The 26,957-nt window shown below is 46.7% G+C and overlaps 1 protein-coding gene across 5 annotated transcripts in view; it reads right to left on the minus strand.

The window, feature by feature from the left end:
• Positions 1-26,957, minus strand: part of LOC135904930 (mediator of RNA polymerase II transcription subunit 12-like protein) — a 210,016-nt gene that overhangs the window by 145,178 nt on the left and 37,881 nt on the right. For all 5 annotated transcript variants that reach the window (XR_010565259.2, XR_011511295.1, XM_065435944.2 and 2 more), the window contains exons 15-23: positions 26,419-26,831; positions 25,524-25,632; positions 23,958-24,331; positions 23,253-23,492; positions 17,446-17,609; positions 11,730-11,838; positions 11,505-11,635; positions 3,759-3,869; positions 2,435-2,576 (exon numbers count right to left, since the gene is read on the minus strand). Coding sequence is in view for 3 of the 5 variants with exons in the window: in XM_065435944.2 (XP_065292016.2) it covers positions 2,435-2,576; positions 3,759-3,869; positions 11,505-11,635; positions 11,730-11,838; positions 17,446-17,609; positions 23,253-23,492; positions 23,958-24,331; positions 25,524-25,632; positions 26,419-26,831 (1,793 nt within the window). In the remaining 2 variants the exon portion in view is untranslated. The remainder of the gene's footprint in view (positions 1-2,434; positions 2,577-3,758; positions 3,870-11,504; positions 11,636-11,729; positions 11,839-17,445; positions 17,610-23,252; positions 23,493-23,957; positions 24,332-25,523; positions 25,633-26,418; positions 26,832-26,957) is intronic.

Raw genomic sequence — 26,957 nt, forward strand, 5'->3', positions numbered from 1 at the left:
GGTTTCGGAAATGCGTTGCAGTAGGAGGCAGCACAAACTGTTCGCTCAGCTCTTTTTGCACTCTTCATCATACGAGTATTGGTACAGCGAGTGTTCACAGTCATCGAGTGAGGTCTCTTTATGTCTGCCTGTGCACACGCGACACCATGCTTGGTCATTTCATTTGTAAGTGAATGCGTACTGCAATTTATACGGCCAATAAACCTATGAACCTTACTTCATGTAGTTGTTCAATACTTTGCCATCACTATCAATGCTTGACCTTTCAGGCAGAACTGTACCTCTTTTCTAAAGTTAATGAAAAGAAATTTCGCAGTGAGTCCTCTGATAATTTTCGGTGTAAGAGAGGTGCAAAGGGGAAGTGAGAAGGTCGATCTACCCCTGCACCTCGTACCACCGACCAACCTCCCAACTTATTTAAAATATTGGACAGAAAGATCTAAATATGCTACCTCCTTCCTCTATTATTTTACTAAAGAAATACCAACATTTTCAATTAGTGCAACACCATTTTCGGTGTGGGAACTGGTCAAACATAATTTGTAAATACAGAAGGCCTGCACTATACTTCAAAACCGTTTATTTTTCAATTAATTCAATCCCTATCAATTTCTATGGGTCCTAGCTATTGACATTTTGATCCTGAAATTGGCCTTTGCCAGATAATTTGAACTTACTATTTGGTCAATCCACATGCACCTGACCACAGCAGTGACCCCACTAGTGGCAGCATGTCTTGATAGCACGTAGAAGGGCAGTGAATGCATCACACATATATCATCCCCCAATAAAAATGGCTACTTTCAGTCTGCCCAGGAAGATTTTCTCGTAGAAAGAGTAGCTCACCATGAATAATTAGAGTATATAGCTGATTATAACATATGCATTGGTCTGAAAATTGGTTCGAAAATGGCCTGCGTGGTGCAATCTGATATGAAACCAAAACTCTGTTCGCAGCTTTCGCAAAAGCCCAGCATCAGAGGCAGCCTAGCCAGTGTCGTTGCACTCATAAGCTCGCAACCGACCAAGTCCTCAAGTAGCATGACAATGACGAGCCACTTTCAGTCTTTGATTACAAAAGCTAATTAAAAAGATAAAGTTATTTTATGTGCTAAGCTAAAAAGAGGCAACAAGTCACATTGTGTGTTTTTGGTGTTATAGTGTGTGGGGAGCACACGCGCCCATCTTCCCCCGCGCCGTCGCGTCGAGCGCCGGCATAGACCGGGGAGAGGCGCACTGTGCCCTCTCCCGATTCTCCATCGCTCTCGCGACGCGCGCGCGCCCTTCCATCCCCACTCGCGGGCGGGTAGCTTACGGGCGAGGAGGACATTCCCCTCGCCCAGGTAAAAAGGTACAAAACAGCGCGACCGGGAGAGACGCCCTCTCTCTGAGGCCGGACCCCTAACCTGCCGGACTGGAGTACCTGCTGCAACCCGTGAGTGACCACGTTGCCTGACTATCCCGGGCAACGAGGCCAGCCTATTTATTACTATTACAGAGAGGACATCCCTCTGCCAGTGTTCTTTATTGCCAGTAGCAATAAACGTTGTTACCGTTGACACCGCTGTTTGCCTTATTCGTCCGAACCCGGCGTAAACGCGATTCCCGCGCTACGGGTTGGGAGTACCACGGAGCGACTGCGTGGGGCTAGATCCGGAGCTCGCCTTCAGCCCTAGCCGCACGCAGAGTGGAACCCCCACAAGTGAATTGCATGCACCACAGGACAAACTAGCAAAGTGGTAGGTCTTGACATGGGCCACCATTTCATTTGCGACAGTTGCGGAATAATTTGATAAATACAAAATATCAAATGCGCAAGAGGCCGTACTTAGAGCTACACATTATGGTTCAGAGATAGTAAAAAGTGCTGCCTGGGATTGACAACAATGGACATTATGCGTAAATAAAATTTTTTTCCATGAAGGTAACATCTGTTGGTTTCATCCTTTCCTTACTACAAGAATCATGAGGCACACTACATTTTTATTGCTAAAAATTGGATGTGCTTTACATTTCTACTTTGTTTAGGAGCTCTAATGTCTATCTTGTGTTAGTTTTTTACTTTAACACATAAAAAGTGGGCGTGCATTCAAATTGGGTGGTGGGAGATGTTGAAATTGGGCAAATACTGCCAAATTAATCAGCTATGTGTTTGAGCATGTTTTCTGATTCTTGTTTAATTTGACTCAGTGGACAATTCAATCAATTTCATTAGTACCATCACAGTCGAACTTGCAAAAGTTGACTGCATTCATCTTGAATAATGCAAAGAAGTTTGATTTCATGCACTTAATCCTTTAAATGGAAATGCAAAAATTCAGCAACAGCAGTACCAGTGCCTTTTATCATCATTCACGTTCACTCAGCTGTGAAGTATCCCCGAAGCAACCAACCAGGCACCTCTACAGATGCAGGAATACAGTTAAGTACTCACATCAACTTGCGTCAGGACGTCAATGAAGCCACATGCATGATTAGACGAGCAGCATAGAGCTTTGAGGACACCCAGCCATTCAGCACTAAGCAGACCACAGCTGGCAGTAAGTTCAGCACACAGGAGAGATATGTCATTCAGCCTGGAAGAAGTGGTATGTAACAGCATGTCACGAGAAACAAAGCACAGTAAGTCCTTTTCAACAAAACCGTATTAATTCAAATATAATGCAGTTTTATCCCAGAATCCTTAGCCTCAAAGTCACATCCCCACCTTATCTGCAAAGCTGAGAGTTTCAGGTAGTACTTCAATAAGGCGGCAGCAGGGCCACATTTCTAGCAATCCAGATTTTAGACAGAAGCACAAATTTTAGCAACTAATAAACCTCGGTAGGTGAGTCAGTACTCTATTTTTGCACATCTAACTTGCACCAAGAATACGAAAAATTTAGCGCTAAAGGCAAGGTGCAGGTTATAGCACAAAGTTTTCTACAATAATTATTAGAGCGAACTCTGGCGCTGTGATCTCTCAGCCACCAAGGAAATTATGGTTATTACATGGATTTGTTTGATCTTCATGCCTGTGGATTCGGACTTTCTTGTGGTTGTATACTTTATCTGCCTTCACTGACATAAATTGAAAAGCAATCTATAGATTTCTAAATGCAAAAGACTCTGCGAACACGCATAATTGCAACTAATTGCAGCGGTTCAGCTTGTGAAGGTGGCCAAATTTCAACACACCAAGCATCTCAACGCACTGGCTAGCCCTCGAGAAAATCATAAGGGCATCTTATGCTGCTGGTCGGTGCATGTGTGCATGGTGTAATGGCTTTAATATCGGGCTTCCGCGCCAGAGGTCCTACCTTTGAATCCTACTGTCAGACAATTTTAATAATGCTTTTTAATTATTTCTAACACAGTACTTTGCTGAAAATAAACAGTTTACAAAGTCACGAAGCCGTTTGCAGCCAAAAGGGCAACGTTTTGCCAAATCCATGAACTACGCATCATCCCCCATGATGGCTCAACCACCCCCCTTGCAGCCCCCATAGACAATAGTGTCAGAGTTCCCTCTAGTAATTATTGTATGAAACTCTATGAGTTATAGTATGCAAATTTCACCTTGGGGTGCGACTTTAAGGCAGCATAAATATCACCTTATGGTGTGGCTTTATGGCAGTGCAGCGCACACTTCCATAAAAGCCGCACAATAAGGCGAAATTCGCATAGCAATCAGTAATCAAGTTCTTTTAATGTAACTAGAAGCTTCGCTACTTGTACACCATCTAGCTTACTGCCCAGCTTTCAGAGGAAATCCGTACCTGTCTGCATCTTGTGCTACAGAGATGCTCTGGACAGCATTGCAAACAAAGCTGTACCTATATGCAGAATTTTCACTCAGTTGCTTGATTTGTTGGGGATCAACCCTAATCCTAGAAATAAAGAAAAAAAAGACAGAGTAAATAAATAAATTCCGACTTGCCTATTATACAGAAATCGTAACATTTATGAATTCTATTAAAAATCAGGGTCTGTACCGACAAAAATCTCTCACATAGGTGCTGTTTGCAGTTAGCCACTGTATTACCAACTCTGTCATCATTGTGCCAACTGCTATGTGAGGAGAAAGCAGCAGCTTAAGGAGACCGGGAGCTCCAGGTGAGGCTAGGCAAGGTGCGTTTCTCGAACGTCATGTATGCAATTGACTGTAGCTGCCAGATGAGGGATCAGGTGGTGCAAGTGTGGCGGAGACAAAGGAAGGAAGACACGGGTGGTGCGCAGTGCGTGTGTTATGCCCAGATGGGCGGCACGTGGACAGCATGGGGGAAGAGTTGCCGAGTGCAGTATTAAACGGAATGTTTGTGACGAATGCGTTGGCCTGTCGTCGTTATTAACAAGTGGGGGCCCATTCGGGATTGAAACGGACATGGACCTGGAGGCGGTAAATGTACCCGAAGAGTTGCTACAGCATCTGCTGGGGCAGGCCAGTGGCTCCGCCATGCAACGCGATGGACGAACGGAAAAAAACTTTAATGAGAAAAGGACCTACGAGGTTGCCGGTCCAGGCTCAGGCCACCTGGGCATTACGTGCGGTGAGGCATAGCCTTTCCACCGCTGCCCGGGCCCGCTGGATAGCCCCATAGTTGGTTGTGTAGTTAAGAACTAGTCAGAGCGCTTAGCCATCGCTCTTCAAGAAGGTCCGGTTCTATGTTGTCCTCTACACATATTGATCTGATCTTTGTGCCCTTCCATAAGATGTGTGCCATGTCTACATGTTCGTGTTTGCAGAGCTTGCATCTCGCGTCTGGGTATTGTGTTGAATTTACTCTGTTTAAATGTACTGGGTTTCAGAACGTTCTGGTTTACAACCTTCTTCAATCTGCTTCTTGAGACCTGTCAAGTTGTTTGTGGGGTTGTGGGTATGCTTCTCTTTGTTTCGTATAGTGCGTCAGTATGTCGTGGCACGTGACCAGTCTGTTCTTGTCATCTTTTATCGCTACTTTCTTGTTGTCGCCTCCTCCATGTTCTCTATCGCCTCTGCTGCAGTCCTTCCCCCTTCCCCGGGGGTTGCGAGGTGTTGGGCCGTCACTGTCCGAGCCGTGGTGGATTACTTCTCACATGGCTCGGTGGGCCTTCTCATTGAGGTTAGCTTAGCCAACCAGCTAAGCTAAGCAATCCTTAGCTTAGCTTGTTGGCCTAGTTGGTGCTTGCTAAAGACATGTTTTTTGCCACACACAAAAGGAAGACACATAGAGGACAACACAGGGTGTTGACCTCTACATGTCTTCCTTTTGTGTGTGTTTTAACTTGTGGCAAAAAACACGTCTTTTCCCAAAATACAGCTGATTCAACAACATCCAGTTCTCCAGGAAGTTTCTGGACCGGCTGGAAACGTTTAATTTGGTCAATCGTGTCGCTGCCGACAAAAGGCTTACCAACATTGTGCCCGCTGCTCTGGAGGGCAGCACGAAGATGTGGTGGCGCTTGGTGACCATGTTTGCATCGTGGGAGGAATTTACTGCAGCCTTCATTGAAGAATTCTCTTCTATTTACATGAAGCACCGCTTGAAACAAGAACTTGAGCTCCAGACGCAGCACCCGGAAGAAAATTAAAAAGACTTTATTTACACAATCGTGGCCTATTATGACCAGATAGGCAGTTAAGCTTCGGAATCGGAAAAAGTGGATCACGTGCTGCGGCAAATGCACCCACACCTCCCGAGACTTGGTAGAAGGCAAACAGTTTGCCAATCTCGTAGAGTTTGCTAAGACGACTGACGGCCTCTTGGAGTGTACTTGGAGGCAGCTGCAGTACAAACTGCTGCCGCCTCCAACAGACCAAGTGGTGATAGACCTTGCCTGCCAGTCAGTTGCGAATATGACTGGCCTGCCTGAAACGCAGCCCTGAGCGCTGACGACTGCGGCTGTCACACCGTTTCAGTCTCTGTTGGTGGCATCCTACTGGCCGTTGCGTCCCGCAGCAATACAGCCATCCTACCATAAAGACCAGCTGCACAGACAGACCGCTCGTGCTATAAGGCCAATTCCCTCAACACCATCACAGGGCTACCAACAACGCGACTCTGGGAGATTTACCTACCATCACTGCGGAGGTGTAGGTCACCTAGCTAGCGAGTGCCCCACAAGTCAGCCTGCCAGCCCGCCCCACTTCTACGAATGCAACGGAATCGGGCATCTCCTATCACAGTGTCCGGGAAATGGGTGGCTGTAGGTGCCACCTCAGCAGGCACGTACGGGACTGCACTGCAGGTAGCGGTTTCAGCCAGTAGGAAGGAGCCCCTCCGGGAGACGCAGATTAGGAAGGCTGTGCTCCAAGCCCTACTGGATACAGGCTCATGCGTGAACCTACTTGGAATGCCGGAGGCAAAGGTAGCAGAGGAGACAGATGCCAAGCTCAGGACATATGAGCTCCCGATGCTCATGTGTCCTGAGCTTGGCACATGCGCGTGCACTCCGCCTGGCAAACAGGGTGGTCCCAGTCTACCACACCGTTAAAGTGCAAGATCCAGTGGGCTACGAGCAGCCGCAACCTGTATGCATGTATGTATGTGCTATGTCGGGACATTGTTCTCGGCAGGGACTATTTAACTGTAACATCTCCATGCATGTAATATTCCATCCAGGCAGATGAAATATTGCCACCGACCCGCAATGCATTGTGCCGTTCGTTAAGCCCGACAACGGTCCAGCTACAGTGCTCACAAGTGAAGATCAAGAGTCTTAACACTTGCCCACCCTCTTCGATGAAGTTCTTGCAGGTCCTGACATAGGGAGTATCATTGCAACCGAAGTAGGCAAGCACAATGCTGTAGCAACAAAACTACAGCGAAGCATGAAGGTGCTTGACAACTTCAGCCCTTTTTCACTACAATTCCAGGGTGTACCACCATCACTCAGCACTGCATAAGACAAAGGGGATAGTGCACCTGTGAGACGCAAGTTTTGTCCAGTGCAAGCTAAGAAGCACAAAATTATTGAAGACTGCGTACATGACCTCCTAGAGCAGGGTCCTATAAGGTGAAGCAGCAGCCCTTGGACTAGCGCCCCAGTGCTCATGGCGAAGTAGTCTGGAGGCTACCAGCTACCGATCGCTGCATGCACAAACCAAGGTACCTGCCTACCCTGTGCCTCGAACAAACTGGCTGCTAGCACAACTTGGCCGAGCTCAGTGGTTCTCAAGCTTCGATCTCTCCCAAGGGTTTTTCAGTTTCCTGTCTGCGATTCCTCCATTATGTAAACAGCCTTCACCTGCCCTCAGGGTATGCTTAATTCGTCAGGATGCCCTTCATGGTGGCAAGTGACCCACCAGCTTTTCAAACCTTGATAGACCATGTGCTACAGGGAATCAATCAGCACTTCGCTATGGCATTTTGAAATTATTTTCTAATCTATTCGGAGATGCTTGAGAGTCACACTGAGCAGGTGAGGGAAGTGATCACCTCCGACACCTGGCACTGAAGATAGCACACGACCAGCCCACTGCAGATCATGTCAGATTTTTTAAAACCATGAGACGCGTCTCAGCCTGGTTCCTCTGGCTTGGCATGCAGGCTGACGTATCCAAGTACGTGCAGTGCTGTGCTGTCTGTCAGTGCTCAAAAGATCGATTCCAGAAGCCTGAAGGCCTCATGAACAGTCAGTGGGCCACAGCTCTAATGGAAGAGCTTAGTGTCTATATTATTGGGCCCTCACCACCTGCACCTCGTGTCTACAAATACTTGTTGGTGGCTATCGACAAATTCACTACGCTCCCAGAGTTCTTCCCTCTGCAAGTGGCAACAAGTACAAAAATCTTTGAGTGTATGGTTGCAGTTTTCTGTCACCATGGCACGCTTGTGGCCATCACAAGTGACAATGGGAATCCCTTCGTAAACTCTTTATGGCACAATCTCCTAAAAGACTGGGGCATCAAGGAGCGTCACACTGTGCCATACCAACCAGTGGGATAAATCATCGAGATCCACAATGGCACCATTAAGCAGGGCCCAGGGGCATACTGCTCCAATCACAAGGACTGGGGCTAGCACATACCTGATATCATCATTGTCATGCATACTGCAGAGAGTGCAGTCACTGAATATATATTCAATTTCATGAGAATTTCGTTGTTGTGAAAAGAGACAGCACAGATAGGTAATACATCGCAGAACAAAACTTTACTGTCCAAATTCCGTTAGCCTACTTTGCAAGCTTCGCTCGAGAATATAGAACCGCATTGCCGACAGTACAAAGTGTGCCACATGCGCCGACCTGCAGTGGGCAGTACTGCCGTAGCGCAGTATTCTCGGTCAACTGCTTTCGGAGGTGCGTTCACTTTGCGAGATTTTGCATAACTCGGCACCGGACGCAGAGCATCAGCGCATACAGCAGCATTTCTTGCCCGCAGACACTGACGCGTCTGGTGCCGATCAAAAAAGTGATCATATCTCGTGTACGCAAAGGCGAACGATCGACTACCGGCCCTTTCGTGCAAATCTACGTCCAGCGCCGAATCCGCACATGATGCCTGTCGGGGGGCACCAAAACCAGTGTTCTTGAAGCAAGGGATGCGTATTCCCGGACGATCGCTCAATAATGGCCCGATGCGTGACACTCCATATGCCGCGACCACCATCTCAAGCGCCATACACAATCCCATGTAGGTGGGACATGGATTTCTGTATTTGCTGCATTTTTCTCACCAAGGTGCACATTACGCAAAGCACTGCCGTGATCAGGGATTGTTGTTCGAAACGCCAACCCAGTTTGTATTCAGTTTCGCCTCACACGATTGGCCTAGGCCTCGCTGAGTCGTCAGCCGCGAGGAACGCAAACTGAACACGCGTTTCAAAAAACGATCTGCGATCTCGCCTGGTAGGCATGCAAACACCGTCATCACATGTCGGTAGCAACGTGTGTGCCGTTCATGGTGCCGCTTCGAACGGGCAATCAACACACAAGATGGCGGCCATGACATGTTTCCAGCACACTGATCGCTTCCGGCGCTTGTTTGTTTTTGTGAACAAAAATGGCGACAGCCACACAAGTGTAATGTGGTGGTATTTTATGCAATTTTAGTGCAAAACAATCGCATTTGAGCACATCTTGGAGCCTGCTAGCCTTAGCAATATGCGGAGTTACGTTCCGGCAAATTTCGTTGATGCGGGATTGCAGTACAGCGACATTTCATTGCCGAAAGGTACAAAATGCATTGAATCCTATGGGTGTTCACCGAGGATACAAAAATGTTTTGTTGTTGCGAGAATTTCGTTATCGCGGGTCCTGACTGTATAGCCTCGCTGTGTTACGGCCATGAGCTCCGCGCCACATGGGAACCCGCAGGCGTTAACGAAGATACAGAGCCTCCGGCAGCAGCACACCATGCCTTTGCTGCAGAACTCCAGCTGTGCCTTGAAGGGGTCCTCAAGTATGCTCAGAAACATCAAGCAGCTACTTGGCCAGCGCAGAAGTCCAATTATGACAGTCATCAGCAACCAACAATCATTAAAGATGGTGGCCTCGTACTCTTATATAGTCATACCTTGAGTAATGCTGCCAAGGGTGTCTTAGCCAAGTTAGCACTGTGGCGATGTGGACCTTGTCACATGGTCCAGCGGGTTAGGCAAGAATGAATTTGTTTCGAGTGACCCTACAATGGAATATCACCAAACTATTGCCCATGCAGACCAGTTGGTGCTCTACCATGAACCCCAGCTTCTCTCTTCCCTTATTGCTTCATGTTTTGAGGGGGGGAGGGTTGTGAGGAGAGTGGTGGCATAAGCGGATTGAGAGCTCCAGGTGAGACGAGGCAAGATGCAGCTCTTGGAGGCTGCATGCGCAGTTGACTGTAGTTGCCAGTGGAGGGACCACGTGGGGCGAGTGCAGCGGTGACACAGGAAGGAAAATGCGGGTGGTGCAGGGTTTGTGTGTGTGTGTTGCATGTGATGTGGTGTTGCATGTGGTAATAAAGGGAACGTTTGCAATGAATGCGTCGACCTGTCGTCGTTTGTAACAACTATAGTAAGTGGTAAGCACTTGAATGCTGGCCAATGAAAAAATGCTCGCACAGAAGAAATGCTTTGTGCATAAAAGCCCTAGTCTAGTTATTCAGTAGGAGCATACATCGATGAGCTAGATAGTAGAAATACAGAAGCCTTTTTCACACCCTGTTCATAAATCTAGTTGAAATAACAATACAAAGTTGTAATGCCATCTCTTCATCATTGCAATGTCTCCAGCGTTTCCATTTCCCAACTCCGAATTTTCATGATGCAGCACTAGGACTACCTCCTGCCACCCCCCCTTTCGTAGTTCAAAACCACTGCCTTACTTGCTGCAGTGTTTAAAGCAGCTGTGGCATCTTGCTGCTAAGCACAAGGTCATAGGTTCAATTTTCAGTCGTGGTGGCCGCATTTCGGTGAAGAAAAAATGCAATAATGCTTGTGTACTTAGGGTACATTCAACTGCTTGCTTTCGAAGGAGCGCTCTGGCAGTGCAGTTTACATTTGGCTGGCTGAAACCAAGCACTTGGAGCACATTCACCTGGTTCATTCAAAGCACCGTGTTCGAGCTCAGAGTGTCTGGGGCTGGGAACCTTCGTGCTGGGAGTACGACCGAGATCCGATAGAAACATTCTCTGGCTTCAATCTCGAGAGAGCTCCACATTGCTGCAAACCGAGTTGGAGCGCAGTGGGAACCAGTCGAATGTACAAGTATACTTAGGTACACAGTAAACACTTTCTGTGCTCAATTTTTTTTTAGACGACCAAATGCCCCAAACTTTTTATGCCTGATTTATTGAGACTGATTTCGTTATTTGACAGTGTCCTTTACTATCAGTCTTCTTTTATATATATATTCTTGGGTTGCAGACAAGTAAGGCCGTAGAAACAGTCAATATGAAGCTTCAACCAAAGTCAAGCGTGCTTTTGTTTTCTTCCATGTGACGAGATGTAATTGCAGGTATGGCAAGCAAAGGAAGTCACAGAGGCGCAGCGGCACAGCGTTTTCGTCTAGCATTGTCCACGAAAGAAAGGCAGCCAGAGGCCCTAAATGTTTCTCGCAATCGTCAGCACCAAGTTCAAACCGTAACCATGATTTTCTAGAGTTTCCCCACGTCTAATTGTTTACATGAGGGGGGAAAAGTTTTAAACAAAAAAAGAACAAAAGACATGAAACCAGTGCAAACTCATCTATGGCCCTCAGTAGACGAAAGGAAATCTCTGGAGGTGTGAGGCTTCTCACACTGGCATATTTTAAAGAAACCACCTGAATGGGTGAGACTCGTCCCTGGTACAGTAAGGTTAAAGAATGCAGGATTGAAAAAATTAATCTGAACCCCTTCTCTATGGCATCTCTAATAGCTTTAGTGTTGCTTTGGGATATTGAATCAATCAATTAATCACACTCTGCTATGCTCAGGACACTCATTAAACTCAAGTCAAGAAAAAATAAAACCATATGAAATAATTTTGCTGACATCTCATCAAGTTTGCTTGGCTCACTAAGTGAACAATGGTATTTTGTCAGAGAATGCATAAAAGTTGGAACCAATATAATCAGCTTACCTGGGGTTGTTTACACACTCAATCATGTACGAACTGTTCCAAAGCAGGTTGAGAGAAGACGGTGTTTGAGGGGCGTACAGTGTTTGCTTGACTTTGGAGTAGAAAGAGCCGAAAATCTCTGAATGTTTGGACTGCAATGAGGACAGGAGACACCACAGTGCTGCACTCTGACACAAAGAAAAAAAAAAGAAAAGAAAGGAAACTATATGCATTGATATTGCTCACCTTGAGGTAGGAACACGAAGAGTACAGGTCATGGAGGTAGCACAGTATGCAGCGTTCTGCAGAGGTGCACTCTGCAGGGTTGGCAACATTCTTCACTACCTTGCACAAACTGTACAATTAAAAAAATTTTGCTACAGTTAAAGAAGCCCTGCAACTATTTTTGAACATGGTAACAAAAACCTGATTGATTTCTAGACAATACTGTGATCTGAGCTTTATATTATTTCTGCACATGCAGCTTCAAGCCTAACATTCTGTTCGAAAGGCTGACTACCCTTTCTCTCAAGTTTTCAAAACTCCCACCACTTTTGTTTTTCTTTACTTTGACACAAGTATAAACAAAATGATTACTGGATTGATAACATCAAGTATCACAACTAATTAGTACCCCTCCCAGAAGCAAACGTCACGAAATCTCATGATGATGATGAAATGTGGCTACTCTCTTAATATTGGGCAGACACAGTGTGCCCTAGCCGAAAAAAGAAAAACTGGCACCACCTGGTGGCAAAGCATGATACCACTGTGCTGATACTACAGCCTATAAGATCAGGCAGTGCAACAGAGGTCGCCACAACACAATCCATTTAAGGAGTACTGACACAAAATTCTTGGGGCGCCATTTCTTGCACCTATTGAGTAGCTATTGAACCAGTAATCATGTTAAAGAAACTTGATGGAACATGGTTGTAACAGAACGTTTTGAGGACCGGACACAGAAAGAATGTACAGAAGACAGTCGCTGCATTCTTCCTGTGTCCTGTGCTCAAAATGAGCCACTATAACCATGTTCCATCAAGCCAGCAACCAACTACTCCCTCTAAGTCTCTTAACCGCTAAAGAAACTTGTTTGGTACAGTGCATTAGGATTTCTTAGTTATGTGCTCGTATCTCATGACCAGTCACAGCTTCGATTTCAAGAGAACTTGGTGCTCCTTGACCTAAGGAGCACGCTTGTAAACAGCGATGATCCTGTGAGCGTGCCGACCAGCAAAGCACACTAGCGCACTATCTGCCATGCCATCTGTGCTCCTGTTTCTTCTGCTAGTTTGGTGCTAGTTTGGTGGGAAACCTGTGCAAAGCTATACCATCGTAATGCTTCATTTTGCAGAAGTCCACTACACATTATGATCCTGACATTAGAGTTTTAGCATGTGCGGTTTGCTGGGTAACTGGAGATGTGTACAAGAACAATGCTAGTAGTGACATCTGGTGACGTGGTATCTAACGAGACAGCATGCACAACTAATAATGCAACTTTTATATTCTACCTAACTGATGGTGTAAAATGCTGGTAGCAAGATAACTGCTACCCTATCATAATTTTATAATAATCCCCTTCGACAAATAGCGTATTTGCACAACTCTGACATGCACTTACTTTTAATGAAAGGTGCATTCAAATTTGCATGCACGTTACAATCTTAATTCTACTCCAATTCAAAAATGATACCAAACCTTACCAAAAAAAATACAAAAGCAAGGAGCAATACGAGAAGCATGTCAGGCACAGTTCCCTTGGATATGGTGGCAGAGCTTTCTGAACCACATCAAATGTACGAGCATAAAACAACAACAGGAACAAGTCAAATACAGACATTAATAAATTGTTCACATAGCTTCTCAAATAGCAGTAACTTTTCTATGTGTTTACCATGGAATAAAACTGCTATAGTCAATCGTCCTGGTGAGAGGAAGCCTGCATGCTCCCTAAATAAGAAACCTAGAACTACCGCTTCCGTAGTGTCTCCTGGACCCTGTGGTGCGCTTTAATTAATACGGCTCTGCTTCTGCACGCCCTGCATAAGTTGCCCGCTTGACATATTTCCTCATCATCATCATCAGCCTGGCTACACCCACTGCAGGGCAAAGGCCTCTCCCATACTTCTCCAACTACCCCGGTCATGTACTAATTGTGGCCATGTCATCCCTGCAAACTTCTTAATCCCATCCGCCCACCTAACTTTCTGCCGCCCCTTGCTATGCTTCTCTTCCCATGGAATCCAGTCCGTTACCCTTAATGACCATCGGTTATCTTCCCTCCTCATGACATGTCCTGCCCTTACCATTTCTTTTTCTTGATTTCAACTAGGATGCCATTAACTCGCGTTTGTTCCCTCACTCAATCTGCTCTTTTCTTATCCCTTAAGAGTTGACAGTTGGGCTAGTTGGTCGTCCATATTTGGAGTAGTAGCTTAGCGCAAATAAAACCACAAACACAAGGAAGACAGACAAGGACAAGCGCTACTCACAACTGTTTAATGGAAAGGAAGGATGGTACATATATACATATATATCCTCTTGTCACGCATGCGCCTACCAAACAGAAGTGAAGCCGGAAGTTGACCACGTCTGCTAGTCCTATCAACCGCGAGCCATGAAGCAATTGTTGCCGTACGATTCCGCACACTCTAAAGTGGTGAAGCGAGCAGTTGGTAATCTTTGCTTGGAATCGGCTTTGCGGAAATTGTGCGCACACCAAATGCGGTCTAGTTTTACAAACCAAGATGGACGCCTTTTGGCTGCTGGTTTCCCTTTGACGGTCGTCAATGCTATAGTAGAGTCTCTTCTGCAAAAAGTAAAGCTTGGAGCACAAAGGGCGAGCGCAGAAGTCGAACGACAGAAGGTAAGACCAGAGGTTATTCCCTATGTACACAAGGTGTCACACAACCTTAAAAAGGTCGCTAACCGTCATGGTATCCCTCTGGTTTTCTCTGCGCCCAACAAGCTTTCGAAGCTGTGTTCTCGAGTTTGCTGCAAAAGCAGGCGGGGCTGCCGCACGAGGCATGAGAAGCCCTTTGTTGAATGCTCCAGAGGGGTTGTTTATGCAATTCCCTTGCACCCTTGTGGGCAGCTCTACATTGGTCAAACTGAGCGTTGTGTGAATGACCGTTTAAGGGAACATGCGCAAAAACTAAAGAAAAAAGAGGATAAGGGCACACATTTGGTGGCTCATGTTACCGCGTGTGGTTGCGACGCTCGATTTTCAGAGACAACCATTCTTGGCAGGAGCGGCAACGCGTCTTCCAGGCTCGCTCTTGAGGCCTTCTTTATCAAGAAGAATAGAGATAGATGTGTAAGTGAGCCTTCTATCACATTACTGGATGCCGAATTTAACTTCTTGCGCGACCGCCTTTGATGTGCATGTACCGGCTTCACTTCTGTTTGGTAGGCGCATGCGTGACAAGAGGATATATATATATATATATGTACCATCCTTCCTTTCCATTAAACAATTGTGAGTAGCGCTTGTCCTTGTCTGTCTTCCTTGTGTTTGTGGTTTTATTTGCGCTAAGCTACTACTTCAATTATCCCTTAACGTTACACCTATCATTCTTCTTTCCATAGCTTGGATTCGAACCACTGTCCTCTTTCATGCGAGGCGGATGCTCTACCTCTACGCCATCGCTACATCCTGACATGTTTGCATGGCATTTATTTTGCAGAAATAGCAGCAACATACTATGTATACCATACCTTGAACTTAAGCTTATCCTGTTTCCCCACAACCGCTGTCGTATAGTAGTGGGGTTTCCTTGCCTTCTCACGTCACCTCTCCCCGTCTCTTGAATGGGAACTGCCTTTTCTCCTCCCTCTCCTCTTCTCTCTACAGTTCTATGGCCTCGCACATTAGTAGAAAGGGAAGCGTTGCAGTTTCTGCAATGCTTTTGAGGGGAGGCACGGATAATTACAGCTGTCAAGCGGCTAATGTGGCGACAGACAGGGAGCTCCAGAGGGCACTGTGCACATTCGACGAGGTGGGGTGAAAACGAGTTTCTCCTCTCTGACTGGCACCTGTCATCTATATACAAGCTCTGAACCCCCCCTCCCCCCCTGATGCAGTGTGCAGACAGCAGAAGCCACAGCAGTGGGAAAGTCGAAGGAAGAGGCTAAGAAAGCTTCGCTTTAAAAATCATGCGTAAGAACTGCAATTTGGTCTAGTTGGCTTGGCAACTGCAGGTCGTGAAACTGCAGGCCAAGGCAATGAAAAAAAACAAACAGGAAAGAGCTGACAGGCTGAACCAGCAGTTGAACAGCTCATTCACTCTGTTCCTCTCTTTTCACAGTACCAGAGGTGGAACAGCCATTTCACCTGTCAGCACAGGTAATCGTGCAGGTAAAATGCTGATTTGACGCAGCAGCAAGCATTTATGGTGCAGGTTTCAAGGCACGTATGCTTACCATGTACCATGCAAATTTTAACTTGATTACAATGACAGAGCCGAATAAAACAATGGACGAAGATAGGCGACACAGGACAACCACATAGGCGCCTAACAGGTTGTCCCGTGTCGCCTTCCTTCGTCCGTTGTTTTATTTGGCACTTTCGTTGTTATCATGTATAACCAACAAGCCCACCAGCGCGTGCTCAAATTTTAACTGATATAGTCGACATGTTGTGAAGATGGGTTTGCGTAAGGCTTACCCTGCAAGAACGGTCAGCAAAGGACGCAGCGCTTCTCCACATTGCGGCACACAAAGGGTGCAGCCGGGCTTATCGATACGGTGCAGAGAAGCCACCACCAACAGATTATCAACAAACGCGTTTATTAAACCAAGACGCAACACAGTGTGACAGCCACGGCTTATGGGCAAAGGCTCACTGCAAGATCAATGAAGTACGCGCACCTGCACTGAACATGACATCATGCAACATACTCACGTCATGCCATGCACACTAGGGCGCTGTCGATAGAGCCGCAAAGGTTATGCGGCCGCAAAAGAAAAATAGCATCAGCGCCACTGCGTGTGTGCAAGATGCAAATAGGGTTTTGCTTTTACATCAGCGACGCTATTCCACCGAAATAGCGCAGCTACCCAAACTCAACCCAAAAGGTTTCCGTCAACGAAAATGGTGGAACCCATCAAAGCAGCGGCTTTAGCCGTGTACTACATTTGACCTCATTCACTAATACTACTCATAACTATGCACCACGTGCGATTCTGATCACGCAGCTCTTTTCTAAAGCCCCACTTCACTCATAAACGTTAAAAAAGCTTGTCTTTAATGCTAGAATGCGATATCCTCCTTCAGCAAACTCTGTGGTACCATGCGGGTTCGATCCGAAATACAGCACCAGCAGGACAGTACAGCAACACATATACATTGTATGTCCATCAGAAAAGATGTGCGAATGACAAACTGGATGATTTCGACAGGTCCATAGAGTTTCTCACTATATAACGGGAAACTCTATGGACGGGTCTCTGCTTCCTTTTATGATGACGATGATGATGATAGTGCGCTCTTGGTTTTTATTTCAATTTCGCTAGCTGCGAAGCATGAACAGAAGGAGGGTTTCACTCTTATGCATGATTTGGCGTAGGCTTGGTGCAATTTACTGCTAAAATGCCATTTTGGCACTGGATTGCACACAGAGCTGCTCTTGGCACAGTTTGACGGAATTGGCGAAACTGTTCCACCACTGCAGTACTAAAAAAAAAAATCAAGTACTGAGAGCATACAGAAACCAAAGCACAGACTGAAACAAAGAAGAAAGCATGTCAAAATGCTGGCTGTACAAAAACTCGATACTATAAAAGTTATTAAATTTTTATAAAGTACAATGCCTTTCTTCAGGAGGCAAGGAAAGCATTTGTCATGTTAGCGGTGCAGAGTTATCACTTGATACCACCGGTGCTTTAGTGACCAGTACAATCGGTAAGAGATGTAGTGCGACATCCCTTCAGCTAGTCTGCCTGATGGAGTACTGACCTTTCACACGCTTGTAGTGTGTAATCTTGGCACACAAGCAGGCAGCAATGGTACCTATAAAAGAGGCCTATAATGTGCATGCCTAGAGACGTTGCATATGTTCCACTCAGAGCAGAGTTCTTCTGCATGAGCTGGTTCTCAACTTCAACAAGCTCTTTCAGCAACTGAAACGATACACAAGACAAGGCAATCATTTGTGAGATGCCACAGATCGCAACCGGACATCAGTTCAGTCAGCCCCCCCCACTGTGTACACCAGCTAGCTAACTTAGTGCAAAAACTTTGCTGTCAATAAAACACTGAGTGCCACGTTTTCCTGGCAGCACTGTAAACTTTTTCAAAAATATCTTCCTGAAATCTTATACAGTAAAACCTCTTGCATTCGACCCTCGTTAATTCGGAAAATTGGATAATTCAAACTCGTCCTCTGGTCCCGGCAGGTGTATGCAATATTTAGTGGCATCAAATGCTTGTTAATTCAGACATATTTGGTCACACATCGGTTAATTCAGACAAACCTCGAAGCGCTGCAATGGAGCTGCGTAAAAGACCAAAGCAGCACTAGGACTCTCAAGGCACGCTGGCTGGAGGTCCTCTCCAGCGGTATTGCTTGGTCTGTGGACAGCGTTATCGACTTTGACTCTAGGTCAATGACTGCATCGTGTTGATTCAGAAAGTCCATGCCAGGAATTAGGTCGCGCAAGTACTCTTGAAGGTTAACGAAGGTCACAGTATATAAGTCCAGTCATGCACTGTAATTCTTGCTGTGCAGCTTCCAATTGGCATTATAAGGTGTCCTCCAGCTGTCAGAATATGACGACCGTCCCATCTAGTCTTGACTTTCTTCAGCTTGGCGGCGAAGGGTCCACTGATGACGGAGCAGTCGACTCCTGTGTCTACTGGAGCAGTGACAGTGTAGCCATCCAGAAGCACGTCGAGGCCAGTGGTTCTTCATCTTGCATTGGAACTGGGTCGCAGTGTCACATCACGGCTGCATCGCATTGTTCTGTAGCTGATACATCTCGTCATCAGGTCTTCTTCTGTCGGTGTATCCTTGGCTCCCAGGTTGCATCAGGATGGTGCCATGTCGTTGCTGCGTCATCAAGAAAGATCTTGAAATGCAGTCGTTGGAAGTGGAGGATCTTCGGCATTTCAACATACAGCAACCATACCTCCATCGATTGCTACTTTTAGTTTTCTGGATATTGGCTTTAAGGACCGGACCAGGGCTATAGCAGTGTATGGTGGGCGCTGCGGCGACAGGTAGCCTAGTAACACGGAACGCAAAGGTTGTTGGAGTCACCACTGCATTGCGGCGATGTCACGTGGCCACTCGCCAAGATGCGGACGTGGCACATTGACAGTGAACCCTCGTAGCCCCATCTCACGGTATAAGCATCGGCAGTAGACGTGGCCCGCTTCTCCGCAGTGATAGCAGAAAGGACGGTGGTCAAGGGCGCCAAATGTCAGTCTTCCTTGGAATGCTGTGCAGGGCGGCGGGTTGGTGTGCTGGTGGTGGCAGGGGTAGAAGACGGAACTGCGGGATTACCGGGCCCTGGCGCAGGAGCAGAAGGGGACTGCGACGGCGAGCTACAACAGCGTACGTCATTGCTTCCGGCTGAGACTACGGTGATTGAGGGAGCCTGAGTAACTATTGGATCTCCTCGCGTACAACGTCGGCAACCGAAGCCCCTTGAGGCTGTGAGGAAGGAAACAACTTCTGAAGTGCCTCCCTCACGACCATTCTGATGGTCTTGCACAGGTCGTCGATGCCCAATGACTGAACTTTGGCGCAGTTTGCTGGGATCGTGCGGCGATTGAATTGACGGTTCTGCATTTCCAGAGTTTTCTTGATGCTGGTGGCCTCGCGGAGAAACTGCTTGATGGTTTTCGGTGGGTTTCATATCATTCAGCCGAAAAGTTATCACTTCGAACCATGCATGAGTAGGTGAACTTTCTTCTCCTCGGACATTTCCGAGTCCGCGTGGCGGTATAGACGGCTCATTTCTTCTGTAAAGATGGCAACGTTCTCATTTGGTAACTCAGGGTGCCAATTGAACTTTGGCCTTTTCTTTCCGGACAACGCTCGTGAATGTCCTCAGAAAGTTACTGCGGAACAGGTCCCACATTGTAAGGGTGCATTCCCAATTCTCGAACTATGTCCTCACAGCATCTTCCAAGAAGTACACATGGCGCAGCTTATCCTAAGGGGTCCAGATGTTGAAGGCCAAGATCCTTTTGAAAGTCTCGAGCCATGTTTCTGGATCGTTCGACAAAGCTCGACAGAAGGTAGGTGGCTCCTTGGGTCGTTTAAGCACACTTGGGGACGCTGAAGCTGCCATTGTTGCTGTTGACATGGCGACGATCTTCCTGGTCATCTCAGGCAAAAGCCAGGAGCAGTCCTTGTGCAGCCTGCAGCTACCTCGCTGGTCCTTGGCGACGTTGGTGTTGTCTTCCGGGTTCGGGCTTGGATCACGACTTTGTGGAGGCATCCGATACATGAACGCAAAGCACCTCCACCACATGTCATGTAGTAGTGACGATAAAGAACACAGTAGCAAAACTGTGAATGACAAAACTAAGTTTTCTTGGGCAAGCCTGTGCCCATAAAAACAGGCTACATTCAAAGCACAACGATAGCAGCAAACACAGTTGGCAATCGGCAAAACCTGATCTATGGGTCAAGTGTGTTGGCTTTTATACATGAGTCATCGAAGGTTATAGTAATCACTGGTGCCCACGTATCTTCTAGAAAGTACTAAACAATCCACGTCGCCTGTACAATCAGATTATGCGAGGTTCGGTGACAACAGACAACGGATGGTACCATCGATAACATTCCAGCAAGTTCCATTCATGCAGGCACGTCTTGCGCTGAATGATAACATTAAGCTGTTAGAGGGTGAAATGCAGCCCCGAGAAACAGACAACTAAGTACACAAGTCAATATTAGCCCAAGTTTAACTTCCACTCCTGGAGAACTAGGTTTTCGTTTTGCATGTAGCAGATGAATGGTTTACATTTGCTTCCCATGTATGTGATATTTTACTAGAGTCAAATCTCATTAATTTGAACACACTTAATTCGACCCTCCGGTTTTTTTTAACTGACGACGTGGTCCCGGTCAAAGTTATGTGTATTCCAATGGGCGAAAACGCCCAGTAATTCGAACGCGCAAGCATTTGTGATTTGTGACAGTTAAATCGAACATACCACGCTTTGACAGTGCTCTCAGCAGCGTGCCAAATCATGCGGTGCCACCTCCGACCAGCATTGCTCTGACCCTGCTATAGAGGAAAGGCTTAGGAGAAACCCCTGAACACCGCACGGGGAAAAAAAAAAAGAAACACGGCGGAAATTTTACCCTCTCTCAAATGGCAAGGCCGCCGTTCCGATGTCGCGCCGTAATGCCCTATTGCCATTTGTTGGGCGTATTGGTAAACTGACTTGGAAAGCATATTTAGCGCCAGTGAACAAGGACAGAAGCGCATTGTGGTGTCGTCTCCTTTCTGTCCTTGTTCGCTGGTGCTAAATATACTTTCCAAATAATGCCCCAGTCACACTAGCAGCAAAATGCGCACCGCAGGAGGGTTCAGCCCCGGGCCGATTTTTCACAGCTTGCCATGGTGGCAAGCGAGCCACGAGAGCAGGGGACCATTAAGAGTGGCCCCTACAGTGACGTACGTGCAGGAAACGGGTATCGTGCAGACCCACCCGACCACTCTATTTGTACTTGCATCTGGTTTTAACCGGACCGCTTGTTTTGCACTATCATCTGCTCACGTCAGCTCTCACTAACGCTTTTTTTGGTTGGCTTGGTCGTCTTGTTCGCGCTTGTTTTATTGTGATAGCAATTATATGGACACTCCAAGCACATTTCTGGCGACAGCATCGCCTAGAGGTTACACATAAAGTCCAAGGGCGACAAAACCATCGCCTCGCGCTGCTTGCTGTATGTGCGAGTGAAAGCGTGTGAGGGTGAGCCGGTGAACGCAGTTCAATGTTGCGTCAACGAGTAAGGAACGCGGCCCAGATATGCCTTACCCCCCTGCGCGTGATGCAGGGGGGGTAAGGCAAGGAAGGAGGGGTGTTCTCCGATGGCTGCTAAGGTGCCTACATGTCCTCCTCACCCGCCGTTCCGTACAAAGTGGAGACAACCACTGCGTCCACTACGGCGTTGGCCACTCGAGTCGTGGATGCCATAGTACTTTGGTGGACACCGTAGAAAAGCGTTGCCGACGCTCGTGTGTCTTGAAAGCAATCTGCAACGTGGCCAAAGTACGCATACGCACAGGCCTAATCTTCAAAGCGATCAGCTATGTTTGCAGAGTGCGCATAGCGCTAGTAGCTTCGTATGTGCTGTGCTTTCGATGTATTGTTTGCGTTTATGCGAGAGATGCATGACAGTCGATTCGCTTGCTGCTGTCGCGATTCCTCACTCCAGAATTTTGACAGTGAGTTTCCACGCTCACTGAGCGAGATATGTTCATGTTTACCTGTGCGTACGTGACACCGTGCTGTTTGATTTAGTCGAAACACATTGGCAGGCTAGTTGGTTTAAATCCGTGATAGAATGTGTAAGCGAGACTGAACAAGGACGTACAACGAAGCAGACACAGAAAGACAGCGCTGTCTTCTATTCTGTCTTCTTCTTCTGTCTTCAGCGCTGTTTCTTCGTATGTCCTCGTTCAGTCACGCTTACACATTTTACCATTGTTAATTTAGTTAGTAAGCGAATGTTTACAAGTTTATACAACCGCTAAAACTACCATCCTTACTTTGTACAGCTATCCACTAATTTGCTATCGCAATCGATGCTTCGCCTTCTTCTTCTTCTTCTTCTTCTTCTTCTTCTTTTTTTTTTTTTTTTGTTTACAACGATGCATCTAAACCGAGACGTCCCAATGGATAGGCTGTTGGAGATACCGCGCAATATCCGATTCTGTACGACAAGACAGAGCCTGAATAAAAGGACATGGAAACGACACCCAGTACCTCATTCTCCTTGTCTTTCAGCGCGGCGATGCCGCAACAGAAGGCAGCACACCAACATGATTATGATCAGCGGCAATGACTTCATCCTCTTGATAAGACATGACTCGCATGTCTTATCATGTCGAAGAAGGTAAACATAGCACTAATCTGTCAGCAGACGATGGAAAAAACATGCGAGTACATAAAGGGAAGCAGCAGCGGTGGCTCAGTCCAGCGTCGGCAACACCGTTGCTTCGGTGGCAGTAGCTGGCAGAGGTAATTAGCGCCATCCAGCAAGCCGCCGGGAAAGCAAATCCGCTCCCCTCCCGCCTTTCCTTGCAGCTATGCTCTCCTCGCCCTCCCTCTCAATTCCCTCTTAACTCCCTCATCTTGAACGGTCTCTGCATGCACCCGCCTCCGCACCAGCTTAGCCCGCTCCGTGAAGTTTCATTTTCTGCCATTATCGGGAAACGAGCATTGGCCAGCGTGAACAGTTTCGTGATCCTCGCTCGCTGTGTGCTTGCGCACCGTGATATCTCACTACTCGCATCGTTTGTTTATCGTACTATGGTGCACGAATACTTCAAAAACAAATCTTTCTTTAATTCGAACTTCTCTTAATTTTAACTAATTTTCAGGCGTGTGTGTGTGTGTGTGTGTGCTCCCCACCCACGAAAATCACTTAGGTACAATAACAAGAAGCATTTCTTGCTTAGGACAAGTTAACTGAGAAGTTCAATAGATCATTGTGCACACCAAACAAAATGGCTAAAAATGGCTAATGTGAAGTGGCATAAAGTGAAAGGCTGGATGCAAACACAGAACAGACTCACCTGAAGGCCAAACTCGATCAAGCCATGAATATTAAAGGATAGCTCCATAAGGTCAAAGAGAAAGGCAATGTAGTCCACAATGGGAAGGTGATTAGAGGATCCTGCAGCAAAACCAGCCAACATCTCCACCACTGATGCAGCACATGTCAGGGCAACCACGTGCTGGTCGAAATAAGAGAGAGACTGGAACCTTGCTGTGACAGCCTCAAAGTTGAAACCTTCACGAGCATGTCGCTTCACCTGAATGACAGCAAAAAAGAAGCACAGTAGAATTCAAGATATCAAAATGAAAGAGATGAAATCTGCTTGAAGCAGATTTCATCTCTGACAACAGCTTGTTATCTCTAATATGAGAAGCAGCTTGTCATATTATAAGGAGATGTACCTAGCTGATCTACGACAGTGTTGCTAGGCCCCTTTGAACTATATTTGCACACAAGGCATTTACGTCCATGCAAATCCAGCTTGGTTGACAACAAATCAGTCTGAAAGTTTGAGTGGAAGTTGCATGGTGAATAGCGCAGACAAAAGAAAAAAAAGGATGTTAAGTCTAGACCAGGCATGCAGTTCTGTGTCATCACAGCACATTTTCAGTCTCTATTTCTTGTCTTGTTATCTGTGCTGTTTCCAATGTTTTATTCCTTGAACTAGCCCAATTTCGTACTCTCAGAAAGTTTCAATTTCCAAACACCGCCAGTAAGTCACCTTTCCCCCGTCAGCAATGTCCATGGATGCCTTCTTCGCAAACAGCTTCTGTAGTTCCTTGGTGACCTTCTTGAGTGCATGCCGTGCCTCATCGCGAATCTTGCCCACACCGTAGAGCAGAATGTGCCGTTGGTTGCAGTCGTGAGACCAAAGGCCCCCTTCCTCTTGTGGCAGAGGGAAGTGTGTGGTGTACTGCAGGTGCCGCAGGGGCCAGTTCGGACTGCGCACCCCGCTCACTGGAGCCCCACCACCGCCCGAGGCCCCACTACCAGGCTGGCAACCTATCCCTGCTCCCCCACCTCCTGGAGTCTCGGCCAGGGGTGTGGTGGGGCCTTGCAGAGAGCCCCCTTCTTCCTTGTCTGAGCCCACAGAGTCTGCAGAGGAGAGCAGTCAGACAAAGCAGCCAGACATAACAGTGAGCATGGGAACATTTGATAATGCAAGCACATGAGAGGAAGATTGACAAAAAGAATGCCTTTACTGAATTCTACGGCATCACAACTACTGCTTTCCATTGGAGTTGTCAGTCACGCCAGTGTCAGAGTCGTGCAAAGGTGGCTATGGACAGGGACGACGTACACACCAGCTCTATGGCTGCATTTCCAGCGCAACATGCTTGGCAACCCTGAGACAGGTCATTACCCCAAGCAGGCATCACTGCAATCTGCCAGAGTGCTGAACAATGTGTATAGTACTTCATTCTAAACAAAGTGTCTAATCATTCAAGAGGCGGCACTGCCCTCTGTTCCGTAGAATCAAGAAAGAGCCTCAAGTTAAGGAGCATATGTATGTGTACAAAGATTAGGATTCCCATGATTCTCGCTATCACCGCTACCAATTGCACAGCATCTCAGGTCATCACCTGTTGCAGTCTCTGGTGTCGACATTGGCAATGATAAAATCTGATAAGACACTGCCATGGGAAGGTAAGAAATAAGCACTTTCAGTGGGAGATAGCATCTTCGGCATCTCTTCAACAGCCCTGGCACCTCTCAGTGCTGTTGAAGAGATAAGCTTCTTACTCTCCTTAACACTTAATTTTATTTTTCTCTGACCATTTCTCCCACTGGTTGTACAACACTGTCACATGAAGTGAGCTGTGTGTCCAACATTTCAGTAAAACATGAGTGAGAGAATATATCAAATCAAATCGAAAGTATCAAATCAAATGAGGACAGATTCTGCCACCATATTTACTACAAGAAAAACACCCTCTGCACATTCCGTTGCTCTCAGCTCTCCAAAGAAAAGACAAATGCATTTGTTTAAGTCTGGTGACAGGCATGCTGGCAGGACATCGAAGAACTGATTAATGTCTGAAAAGTGACAAGTGATATATTACAACCAAAGGAGGTTCCTCCAAATAGCAAACGTGTATGGTGCAAATCAGTTCTCCTCATCAAGAACTGCAAAGCAGCTCGTAGCTTATATGTATCTCTCATCATAATGACACACACTGCAACTTGTCTCTCCTAGAACAAATTTCTTTAATACCATCTTATCTTCACCTCAAGCTTAGTATTCGTCATTAGCTATGGTATCTGAGGCAAGCCTTGCTTGACTTACCAGGCTGGTCACTCATGTTTTGCTGGCCTTCCTTGATGCGTTGCAAGATGTTATCCAGGTCAGCATCTAGCCCGGCATCATCCATGTCCATCTGAACACCCCAGCCAACCTGTTCGAAAATGAAATGTCAGGACTACAGCATCTTTCTACAGTAATATGCAACCTTTTCTGACAAATTATGCTCCCACTTGCTGCTATTGTAAAGGTACAGCCAGGTGCAGAGGTTCATTAGTGCTGAATGTATTTAACTGCTATTCTCCTGTAATAAAGAATACGCAAGATAGTGGAAGTGGGTTTTTACACACATAACGTTGCTTGCCCTACACAAGATGGCCAATCTCCTCCTAATAGCGTTACTGAGCTGAGGATAGGCTTGCTAATGGTGGGGACGTAGTAAAGAAGAGATCGGGACTAGGATAGAGGCACCAGATCATCTGTTCCTACTCTATTCCAATTATAAGGTGATGTTCATCATCATGAGTGGGTCAAACAAGATGTGCGGAGAAGTGCACTTGCAGAATTTTGCATATACTCTATTATCCAGAATAATGCAGCGCAAATTTTTGCACTGCTGTTAACAGCTCACCCTTCTTGAACATATTTGGAAATTTTATGTCACAAGATCTGCAGATGACGACACAATGATGATGGTTCATAAAACCTCAGTATATGTCCATGAGTCAAGTACTTTACAAACCAATGCATTTCTGCAACTGCAAGTAGTCAACAGCAGTTGGAAGTATCTTGAAAAGTATATTGGTAAAGAGTACAAAATGACACCCAAAAGTTTTTAAGTTACAGCACTTAATATTGATTTGCAAAATGATTTGTGAAATACCAAACTACTCACAAAAGTATTTTGAGCACAGTATCTCACATACGTGCTAGCACCCACCTCATGCTTCACTGCACCCGGCTCGAACATGTGCAGCGAGTCAGCCTGGCGAGAGGGCTCCCCCAGACTTCCAATGCCCAAGTCTCCCAGTCCAAGACCCATGGACATGCCACTAGCATTACCAGGGTTGCTGGCACTCCCATGGCTGGGTGACGGACCCAAGTTGGGGTCAAGGAAACCCGTGAGCGATGGTTCAGGCGATGGAGCGCGTGGGGCACCACTAATGCTGCCTGTTCCCGTTCCCATGACACTTGGCAGCCCAGCACCCCCGGGTGGGTGACTGGCAAAGTAGCCCCGCGAGATCAGGGTGCACATGTAGGCATCGTGGGAGAACACATCACAGTGAATCAGTTCGGCAAACAGTAGCACAAGGTTGGCAAAGGCCGTCCGGTTCTCAGGAGATGGCTTGTCATCTGTGCCCAAAGATAAGAGAGAATGAGAAAAAAGAAACAGAGCCCCCAGGTGGCTGCACTTTTACCCCAGTGATCAACCAAAAAGATTCCCTACTACATAAAGCTGCAAATCTTGTTCTTAAAGAA

Source organism: Dermacentor albipictus, chromosome 1 (genome assembly GCF_038994185.2).
Source record: "Dermacentor albipictus isolate Rhodes 1998 colony chromosome 1, USDA_Dalb.pri_finalv2, whole genome shotgun sequence".
Taxonomy (NCBI): Eukaryota; Metazoa; Arthropoda; class Arachnida; order Ixodida; family Ixodidae; genus Dermacentor; species Dermacentor albipictus.